Genomic DNA, 11,926 nt, shown 5'->3' on the forward strand with positions numbered 1-11,926 from the left:
TTGGTGCATGAAGGAAGTACGTAACGGTGAATCCAATTAACTGAATTTTCAATTTTTTTTATTCAAAAGAAACTGATATGGCTGACGTACAAGGTCGGTCAATAATAATATTGTTGTATGTACATGTATGTTCCATCATCTTGTACTTTTATATTACTACTTAATATATAGTCTACTTTCCGCTGACTAAACTATTGGCTTTCCTTGATGATCATTTAAAGGCATTACAAAGCATTATAACTATAGTTATATAATTTAATTATTTAAGTGAATTGCGCTGCATCACCTATTGATCCATTCTAATGTTGCGGATACCACAAGACACAAACTACATCCACAGTCACGTTTTTGTAGAGTAGAGGAGTAACAGAGAGGGGAAATTGGGTAATATGATCTCTCTCCACCTCTCGTATATCTCTTAAAATCATTGTCAAAAACACAAAGCTTAGTTGAGAGAAAAAAAACTAAAAGGTTAAACAAATTATTTAACAGAGGGTTAATTAGAGGAACATCGACGTTTGAATTCACTTGAATCATCTCGTAATGCAGATTAAAAGCTCCCTCGTGCTTCTGTTGTGGTGCTTCTTAGTCCTTGTGCTGTTCAAAACGTCGAATGCCAGCAACATCACTGGTAGAAAAAAGGACATGAGAGTTAAAAGGGAAGGGGGAGAGTTTTTGTTGGGTGAGCGAGAGAGAGAGACTGAGACTTGGCAGGGAGGTAACACAGGTGACAGTGATCTAGTGCTCCGGGGGCCGCTGAGAGGGCAACACAGAAATCAAACACGATGCAATAGAATAGAAAGAGGGAAAGGAATAAATACACAGTTAACCTTTTCTGTCTTATCCCCTGTGTGTGTGTGTGTGTGTGTCAGATACTATCACTACCTGTTCACCCACTACGTCCCGGCCAGCCTGCTGACCATGGTGGACCGCATGGCTAATTGTGAAGACATCCTGATGAACTTTCTGGTTTCAGCTGTCACCAAGCAGCCGCCAATCAAAGTCACACAGAAGAAGCAGTACAAGGAAACCCTGATGGGCCAGGTATAGCTGGTTGTTAGAGATACACGCACAACTGAAGTCAAAGCAAAACTTTGTTTAAGGGGCAAAAGGACACAAATTGTATAGAGGGACACACAGCTTCAGTGCAACGCTAGAAATAACTTCTGCCATTTATAGGTTGTCTGACAGCCTTATAGCTCCTTATTAGAGGAGCCTATGGATAAATAAAAGGCTCCTCTTACGCTGCTTTTTAAGTCTCCTTGTGAAAGTTATCCTTAAAGAATGGTTTGTCACAGCCACAATGCATTTGCACTTTTAAGATTTTTTAAAGGAATAGCCCTGCAGGTCAGTCATCAGTGGTATCACAAACGGAGCAAACCAGCAACCCAACACTACACTAAATCCTTTAGGGGCCGCTTCCCCAGTGTTAACACACCTATCTGATAAAATGGGGTAAAACAATTGTACAAAACAAACAAAAGGGAGAGTCCTTCAACATTACTCCATAGTGATACTTTCGATTAGTTCAAATTAGTTCTAAGACCATATAAAGTCATTTCTTATGTTTTAAATCAAATTATTTTATTAAGTTATATTCCCTGCCTCCTTTTTGACGAATTGAAAGGACATTGAGGGACAAAGAGGTTCACCTCCTTGTGTTGAAAGAACAGTGGAGGCTTCAAGCAATGTGCTGCCCTGACCTTCTCTGGGAGATCCATATACCTCCATGTTGTATGCGTCCAAGTGCGTGTGTGTGTGTGCCCGTGTGCGAGTGTGTGAGCGCCTGTGTATGCGAGTGCTTCCTGTGGTCAGCTTTTGATTGATGGTCTGACCACAGGCAGGATGATGACTCAGCCGAATGGACTCCGTGATTAATGTCTTAATTGTGAAGGCTGCACGGCAAACCTAAATTTACTTCCTCCTTCCCTCGCTCTCGCTTTCTTTCTTCCTTTTTGAGTGCGCCCCCCCCCCTCTCTCACCCGCCATTCTGGACTTTTCTTGAAGTTAAATGAAGTGCAGTCCAGACGTTCTGGCTACTATTTCTCATTCATCTCATTCATTTTCTATTCCGAGATAACAGATGTTGTAGAAGTGCCAAACCACTTGAATTTCCTTCCTATTTTACCGACCCCCTGTTAACCCGGCTGACGCCCCGCACACAGGATGAATCGGCTCCGACTCCACGCCCCCATGCCAGAGCTTATCAAAGGGGTCTGCTGCCCTCCACTGCCTCCTCTAAAGCTCATCTCCCAGCAGCCACTTGGGCCCCCCCCCCCGACGCCCCCATCCTTCCCTGCTGTCCATCTCTGATAACCAGCTGAGGACACAGAGCAGCAGGAGAAAATAGTTTGATTTTTTTAATACAGCTATTCAGCTTCAAATCCCAGGAACACCTCACAAGAACCGCATCGTTCCAATAACTGGCGTGAAAATAGTCCCTTCCCTCTAAAGCTGCCGTCCCTGTGGACAATAAGCATAGATATGTAATCTTTGTAACCTTCGTCTGTGCAAACCCCCTCCCCCCAGGTGACGTGTACCACTGCTGTGAAGGCAGAGTGACTGTTTCAAGTGCTGCACTCCCTCACAATATCTACAGAAACTTCATTTGAAGTTTTCTACCAGTTTGACTTCCTGTTTAATGAAGTGTCAGCAGCTACTTTGGGGACTCTCACGGACTGAAAGCTAGCCAGGTGGACCAGATCTGTCATTGGGATGAACCTGGTTTCTCTAGAGGAGCAGGTGGTGGAAACAATATGAGCTACACCTCCTGCAACATCACGACAAGCCGCCCGCAGTGAGGAGCCGCTTCCCCAGCGGGGAGGCGCTCCAATGGGACCCTGACGCTAGCTACCACCTAGTCTACGGTGTGGGGAGCAATTTGGCATCGTATGATTATATGAGAAATCGATTCAATTCAATTGATTTTATATTGTATAGCCCAAAATCGCAATTTACAAATTTGAGAGGGCTTTACAGTCTGTGCACATGCAACATCCTCTGTCCCGAAAGCACAGGAAGAACTTGCCAAAAAATGAAAAACCCTTCCATGGGGGAAAAAAGGGAAGAACAACAGTGTACAACAGGACCACTGCAGGGACAACCACCACCACGTCTGTGGGGAGGGAAAGCACAAAGACTTTAGGAAAGGGTAATGTTGGTTCACGATGACAGTAATAGTAATATGACTCATATTTAAAATAGTCATAATGAGGGCCCCGGCAGGAGTCAGGACCAGGGGCCACATAGAACCCTGATCCCTGACCCTGAGAAAGCCCAAACACTCGAAGCTGAATTAGTAAAGTGCATTATTAATGGATAGGTGCGTCCTGTCTGTGTTAGTCGCCAGCTTCCAAGGAACGGTGGTTTATCAACTAATGAATGTTCGTCTTGTGCTGCTCCGTAAATGAAAGTAAAAGAGTAAAGATTATTGTTATAATGCTATGACATTACCAGCTGCTGTAAATGCGTGTTTATTGATTCCATGGTCTCCCCCCCCCCCCCCTTCTGTTTCTCCAAACCAAGGGCTCCAAGTCATCCCGGTGGGCCGATCCCGACCACTTCGCCCAGCGACAGACCTGCATGAACGCCTTCAGTCGCTGGCTGGGTTTCATGCCCCTGGTGCACTCCCAGATGAGGCTGGACCCCGTGTTGTTCAGGGACCAGGTTTCCATCCTGAGGAAGAAATACAGGGACATTGAGAGGCTGTGATGGCGGGGGGATACACACCAAATCATTGTGTGTGTGTTCGCCAAGTCGTGAAGCTATAAAGAAAAGCTCACACGTGGACACTGGACATAAAAATGATGAAACACAGAGGTACACATAAGGCATTTAACGGCATACTTCTATAGAAACAGAGAATATGTATGAGCCCAGCTTCAGATAACAGTGAGTGACCCGTCAGCTGTGACGATGCACATCCACATGCATGGATACACATGCAATAATGACCTGGGCACATTCAATGCAGTCCTGACCACCACACACACACAAGTATGTGTTGCATGATTTGAACAAGACAACTTTACATGGACCTGATAAGAATAATGTGTTTGTATAAAAAAAACAGGGAATAAAATGACGCACACTTTGGGGTTGTGTATGTAAAGTAAAAACACGTTGTGGACAAAAGGACAAAGCATAGCTTCTGGGTCATGCCATGTGAGAGCTGCTTCTACATAACACCCAGAGACAATGGCACTATGCCCCCTGTACACTATTATAGATTTTCTGCTGCAGCTCTTGCTTGTATGAAGCAAATAGAAAAATAAAATAAAGAGATGTTGTGTTATCAGACTGAAAACTCAACCCACCCCAACTTTTCCTTTCTTTTTCGAGGTGTATTTCCCAGGGTTTTCTGCCACATTTAGGATGGTTGAATATTTAGGATGGAAGACTAAAATTAAAAAAGGTGAAAAGATATTTGGGAAACGCATTGTGCTTTGGCTTCGTTGGGGACAATGGATGCGGCCTGTCAGTGGAGTGTGTGCGTTGGATTGTGGGAGTCACAGCCATAACAACAGGAGAATTACTTCAGTTTTTGGACTATTTTCTATCATTCAGTCTGCTACGTAATGCGGTGCTTTCTCAGCTATTATTGAAGCAGGCTGATGACAGGAAACAAAAATGTTGAAAAATTGAAACAATGCAAATTACAAATGGTTCAGTTTTTTCTATATCGGTAGGTTAATTCAATTTAACCAATTCAACTAATTTCTGTGTAAAAGCACAAAACTCAGGGAAAACTAAATAGAAAGTTAATTTGTGTTGAGGGGGCTCTGTGGCACAGGAACCACTTTCAGCCCTGATGTAGCTGCATAACTAACAACCCCACCTCATTTCTTGGCAAGACCTGCTCACCGAATTTGATGAATTTATCAGACCACAAATGAGATTAAGCAAGTCAGAGCCCCCTGTGATCCCTGCTCCTCCTCCTCTTCCTCCTCCTCACACCTCACAGCTGGGAGAGTCCTTGGCCTGAAGGAGAGCAGGCAGCAGCTGAGCCGGAGAGGGATCTTCAGCTGGAGGCTGAAGCAGGCTAACTCATCAAATTCATCGCCCCATTGCTTCAAAGATAGACACGGCCTAAATTAGTGAGTGTTCATTTTAAAGCAGGAGTCACCCGTGCAGAGACACTTTGAACGTCTGTGCAATAAGTAAGTCTTGTTACAATAAAACGTATTGACAGACGAGATAAATAGTGGTTTTAACAACAGCATCAACGTCTGATGGTAACGAGTCAGTTCCAGAGACATCCCCTACTATGTACAGAGCATTGTTCACATGGCGATATTGGAGCCAATCCACCGGATTTTCCTCATCCTCTCTGTCATTCGTCATTTGTCTTTCCCTTTATCTGTCTTTCATTGATTTTTTTTCCTTCTCCTCCTTCCTCTCAGAAACAATAATTTCCTGGTTTTCCCCGTACACAACTCCTTCATCTTATCCCTCATGACCAATATCCACAATCTCGGAGTGAAGGGTTTCAGTGTTGCTGCCTGTGCGTGTGTTCCAGGGTGGAAAGGTGGTTATGTGGTACCTGTGATGTGACATCTGGACGCTGATGGTCACAGTGTCCCTTTGTCATATGGATTGTATATAATTCGGTCTGCACATTGTGTTTGGTTATACATTAGTTAAATCTATTCATGGCCTTGCAGGTCTTATATTGAACCAAACCTTTGGTCAAAGTAGTGGACCGCTCACAACGTAGTGGTAGATTTTAAAATAAAGAGATGGTCTGAGTATGTCAGCTCATTGTGTATCTACACATACATTGTTACATCAATAATAATGTCCAGCATTCTCTTTTCCTACAGTCTGGGAAACCACAAGCACCAACAATGTATTATTAGCTAAAATGGCTTTTATTTCAAGTTGCTTTAGGGAATTCTCCTTCTGCTCTTATGATGCATTATTATGGTCACTGCAGCATGTGTGTGTGTGTGTGTGTGTGTGTGTGTGTGTTAGAGAGATAGATCATAATACATATGTATAACAATGGTGTTTAAGACTTAATCATATTCTTGAGACTAGCAGCAACCTCCACAGTGGCAAAAAATATGCTTCTGATGATCTTAAATGAGTCTTGAATTATTCTCCATAGTCCGTTTTATCAGCTTTTATCCAATCTAATTTTAGAATCATCATTCTGCCCCTGGACCTTCAGAATAAACATGAACAAAAACAGAACAGGGGCGTTCACATGCCCCCCCCCCCCCCCCCACCCACCTGCCAGTTAATGATTTGCATATCTGGTTGTGGAGTTAAAAAGCCAAGAAGGTGCACAAAGTCAAGCACAAACAGCTGTCACTGCTGCATATTCATTCATCGATGATACTCGTGTCTCTGAATGGGATTTGCGTCAGTGAAGCGCAGAGAAAAGGCCTCCCGTCTGCAGAGAGCTGTCAACGGGGAGTCGAGCTCACAACAATATCGGGGCACACAAAGCCCTCGTCCCTCTGTAAGCGCGTGTTGGGGGGCTGATCCATGCAGGTCGGTGGTATTGCACGTGAGCGTCCATGTGTTCCTAAAGCATTTCTCCCTGCCCTGCGAGTGGAGATGGGTGTTCCTGCTCATGTCTGAGGAAGACAGGCAGCAGGACCACCCATGAAGAAAGGTTTCTTAGGGAAAAGTGTGTAAAAAGGGGAAGTTTGGAAATCTGCAGGGAGAATGTCTCTGACAAATAACCATTAGTTTTATTTCCTTTATTTGAAGGACTATATGATGGCTATTTTAAAATGAAACTAGAATTCCTTTTTAGGGCTCCAAGGTATTTTTTCTCTTATTTTACTGAGCACTAAGGCTTAGCCAATCACAACCAGCGATGTCATACATCGCAGCCACACACAGCTAAATGGCAACTTACATTTTTAAACAATGGCAGGTGACCTTATACTGCATTATCTGGCCTGCGGCTGCTGCAGCTGGAGGCTGCTGCCAGATTGTTGTTTTAAACACAATATGTGTACTGTTCGACAAAGCATAGTTAATAAAATAATGGAAAGGTTCAATGAGGTACAGGAATGGAAAAGACATTTAGTGTGTAGTTGATTGCTCCTCTGCTGCTCAGTCTAAACACGCGTTCACGTGATTCTTGCCCTTTTTGGGGATGCACCCTGTGGTTGAAAGTGGAATATTTCTAATGTGAAGCTCAGGAGAACAATGATGGGTTGGTTTGTGATGGCACCATCACCATAAATGTCCTCAGTAAAGATGGAGGCCGTGACACCCTTAAATCCATCTCTCATTCTGTCCGTCAGTCCGTTTGACTCATTCCTGACAGTCGGCCTCTTCTTTCCTTTCCTCTCATCCCTCTCCTTGTTTATTTATTTTTTCTAAGCCGTCCGCATCCATCGCATTCGTTACGCGGTGCTGCTTCGCTCAAATAAGAAACATAAATAAATTATAAACCAAGCCCAATCTTTTGCATTCATAGAGCTGTGATAATTATTCCGTTTTCCCCGGAGTACACACTCATTGATTTGGCGTGACCCTGAAGAGTTTCCAAGGTTGCACAATGGGAAATTGATCGGCGGGCGAGAACCAAGCTGAGGGAGAGGAACAAACTGGCAGGATGTGCAAATATTAAAATGTGTCCCTCTCTATCTCTCTTTCTCTCTCTGCCCTCAATCCCTAAACATCCGTGACGAAATGGACTTATAATTGGAAGTCAAGAGGCCCGGAAGTACTGCTCACCTTCCTTCTGCCTCGTCTACTTATTAGTTCTGGTGGTTTAGGGGGTTGATATAAGCACATGGCAGTAGATGAGGGAAAGGGAAAGTCATTAGGAGGAGCCAGTTGCTCAAATTTGTAAGGGACTTTCTAGTCCAGTCATTTATTTTTCTCTTTCTCTTTTCTCACTTGTAATTCTTCTTTTTCCCACACATGTACACACACAGACACAAACACACACTCGGTCGCCCGTTCTTTTCCCGCTCTTCCAACTCTGTTTCTCATTATTGCCTGTCTCCTCACATTTGTCATATTGGGCAGTCACCCATGATGATATCATAGGGTACTGGGGGCCTTGTGTGTGTATGTGAGAGAGATATAGACACACACAAGCTGACGGGGACTCACAAAGTCCTTATTTCCTCCTGGTGGGTGTTGAAAGTCCCCCATCGTCCTGAATTGAAAAGGAGATGTATCTAGATCTATGAATCCTATTATGAAGGAAGTGAAAAGTGGGGAAATAGGTGGAAAAAGGGCAGATGGGAGGATGGATTCTGAATGGAGCAATGAAGAGACAAGACAAAGGGTTTATCTTTCTAAATGTATATAGTTTGTTGTCTCCCCTTGTCTCGTGTCTAATGTTCTCGATTTAGAAACTCAGGCCCTTGAAAACAGAAGGCCCTTGAAACCTTTTCCATTCGGGCAGCTAATATGTCCACTAAGAGCCTTCTGCAAAAACCAAGGTAACCAATGACACATCTTCCATGTGAATGCACAATGAAATACAAGCTCATTGTACAAACATCATATTGTTCGTGAAAACAACATTCTATGGTGGGCGTACTTGTGGAAATAAAAATGCTTTATTTTTAATGTTTTTTTTAACGATGCAATTCCAGATGTACCAACATCATTGCTGGGGCTCTCAGGAACAGAAGAAGGTACAAGCTGAATGTTTGGTATATGAATATTGATCGAAAGAATGCAGATGAACCAAACTTTCAGCTAACTTTTATAAAATGTAGGAGAAACATCTCTAGAATGAAGCCTGTGTGCATCACGTATTGCTTAATGTCGCACACACACACACACACACACACACACACACTGTGAGTGCACACTGTCAAGGAAATGAGCTTTGATCCGAAGGACAGGAAGTTGAATTCTAAATTAAGAACAACAAATCAACACCACTCAAGAAGTCTGGTGCGCGTGTTTGTCTGTGTGCATGTGTGTGTGTGTGCGTGTGTGTGTGTGTGTGTGTGTGTGTGTGTGTGTGTGTGTGTGTGTGTGTGTGTGTGTGTGTGTGTGTGTGTGTGTATGCCTGCGTGATTGTGTCTGTGTGTTTGTGTGTAAGTGGGTATGTGTGGATCAAGTGGATACAATTTTATATTATTGCATTATTATTATTGTATAATATTATTGCAATTGCTGTTCAACATTTTCCGTAAGTCGTTATGTACAAACTGTAAAATATGTGTTCCAGTATAAGTGTAACGTGATAGCAACAATTTCACAGGCCCGGAGAATCTGTGCAGGTTCTGCAGCTACAGCTGAAACTGTCTAACAGAGTAACATCTGTTTACATCTGCAAACGGGTCATGATTGTGATGCAGCTCAGCACTATCGGAATTGATTCCAAGTGTGAGAACCTTCGCTACTTACAAACTGCATCGTTTTTTTCCATTGAATATTTTTGGAAATTACAAAGAAACAACACTTAATTAAATATGGATAATAAAGTGTTAATTTCCAATCATAAACCATTCTATATTTTAAAGTGTTGGAATATGGAATAATCTTTTCCTCAGGGTTTGTACCTTCAATGACCTCCTGAAATGTCACATTTTGTAAAATGAGCAGATATTGTTCCATGCAGATTAGAAAGCTTTAACGTGATGTTACACAGCAACATAAACGTGTGTCCTTTACATCTGTTCGCCACATAAAAGGGAAATCATTGTACTTTAAAGTCTTGTAGTATTATAGTTGAAGCCATATTTATCCATTTGGGTAAGGCTTCATTTAGCTGTAAAAAGCTAAATTCAAGTTCAAAACAACGTATTGAAAAACTTGTTACTGCAAAGTTTCCATGTGAGACTAATTCCTCAAACCCTTCTTCTTCTGTCGGGGGAAATGTGTTCCCATTATTTTTCTCATTTGCATTTTTGCCAGTGGGTCAGATTGAAACTAACATAACACTAGAAAGGAAGAGAATCTTTGATAATCTTTCCTGAACATGAAGCTTTACTTGTTAAGAAAAGCACCGCCTACGTTGTCATGCATAAATATTTCCCTTTTTAATTCTCATTCCCAGCCTTCAGGCTCAGTCTGATGTTACGACAGTTTATAACAGAAATATGATTTTTCCTGCCTGTTGAAGTAAACATGACATAACAGAGAGGTTTCCTGGAGGTAGCTTTGTTGTATCTGCAGCTAAGCCCCCCCCCCCCCCCCCCCCCCCCCCAGGTGAACAGAAATATTCTGCTCAGTTGTTTACTGATTGATGTGGCTACGATGCAAACACCTTCCCCTCATATCTAGCTGCCTCCCCTCATGCCTGTAAATATTCATATAATCCCCGGTAGGTTTAAAGGTTTTAAAGAGTTCAATCTATTATTGAAAGATGTTGGGAACTTACAGAGAAGGTCAGAGTGACAAAAAGGGTTGGTGGCATACGAGAGGAAGACACAATAACAGGGGAAACTATAAAGAGAGACAAAGAGAGCAGATACAACTTTTCAACCTTTACAGACAGTTACATTATCAACACACCAGGTTCAGTGGGACCAAAAGGAAGGTGGCATTTACCACACCCATTATCGCAGTGTCAATGTCAGTGTTTCCATTTAGCACTCCACTTTCAAAGTCTATGAACAGCACATCTGCTCTCTTCACACCATAAGCCACGAGTCTCTGCGTGTGTAAATGTGATTGCCTGTTTGCATGAGGTTTCTGGACCTGAAAAAAGGTGTGTGCAAACACACCTGGATCTTAAATTGGAAAATATCAACTTACATGAGGTTTTAGGTTTTTTCTGATTGTGTTTGCATAACATAACATCACACATAACATGACATGTGTGAACAATAAAATCAGTGATGGCTGCCACGGCAATGACATGAATATAAGGCCCATCATTAATTCAATATTTGTGAAACATTTTTAAGATCTATGTGTTGAAATTGAACAATTTGACAGTGTGTTCCACAGACAAAGTTGGGAAGGTATTGAGAGAAGGACTTCAAATATTGATTGAAACATTTTGAATAAGCCTTTTTCTTTAAATTACATCTCTTTTTCAGTCCTGGAATCTTATGATGATATTAATTGCTCAGCAGATTAATTTTAACCGAGTAAGCCAAGATGAGCCAGCTGGACACTGGTCCGGTTTGTGGATGGGGATTACAAAGCATATGCATTACATTATTCAAAGTAGTTCATCCTTTGAGCTGAAATGTAATTTGAATGATTCTTCCTTTACAATTAGTTGTAAGGTCATGTTACATTCCACTCAAATGTCAATACTTCTTTAGCTCAGACTAGCTGTCCGACACACTGGTCCTTCACATATAGCTAAAGGAAGAGAAGTGAAGCCACTGCTTGACCACAAACACATCGCACATACGGGACATATGGGGAAACTCACTCCACTTTGTGTTCAATTTCACTGTAATGTGTCGGGTGAGCGGTCATTCAGTGATAACCTTATTTTAGAGTAAGATACAATACTACACAATGTGATAGAATGTATTTCTTCTGTGTGTTATTTCATGATAAAGTTTTGCGTTCTCTGCTGTGGTCTTTTCCATAATGTCAGATATTGATCATTGGCAAAGACAAATATCGATCAGGAGGAATTCCCTGGAGATAACATAGCAGGAAACCAACTGAGCAGTAAAACCTTTAAAATAGGTAACTTAAGTTTTGTGCCCAATGAAAACTATACAGTTTATACTAGTGGAACACCATTGCTTCATTTCCAGTTGAATGTTAGTTGGAAGATATGGGGTTTGTTCCCTCTCCTTTTCTCATACCCTTCTTTCTTTTACTTTCATTTGTATTTTAGTCTCGTGTCATGTAATCCAGCTGAATAGGAAATGACCTCAGATTTACAAAACAATTACAGGCATGCAATTATGCCGGTAACACATTCCTACTTACTGTTGGAAATATGTAACATTTTTTCTGTCCGCAAACGGTCAATTAAAGAACCAAATGATGTTCATTTGCGTCAGTAAAGCCGCAT

At 42.1% G+C, this 11,926-nt stretch overlaps 1 protein-coding gene across 1 annotated transcript in view; it reads left to right on the forward strand.

The window, feature by feature from the left end:
- LOC119195167 (exostosin-1) overlaps window positions 1-4,365 on the forward strand; it is a 151,407-nt gene extending 147,042 nt beyond the window's left edge. The window contains exons 12-13 of the mRNA XM_037449890.2: window positions 873-1,044; window positions 3,526-4,365. Coding sequence (XP_037305787.2) covers window positions 873-1,044; window positions 3,526-3,711 — 358 coding nt within the window. The 3' untranslated portion in view covers window positions 3,712-4,365. The remainder of the gene's footprint in view (window positions 1-872; window positions 1,045-3,525) is intronic.
- Window positions 4,366-11,926: the final 7,561 nt, after the last annotated feature.

Source organism: Pungitius pungitius, chromosome 20 (genome assembly GCF_949316345.1).
Source record: "Pungitius pungitius chromosome 20, fPunPun2.1, whole genome shotgun sequence".
Classification (NCBI taxonomy): Eukaryota; Metazoa; Chordata; class Actinopteri; order Perciformes; family Gasterosteidae; genus Pungitius; species Pungitius pungitius.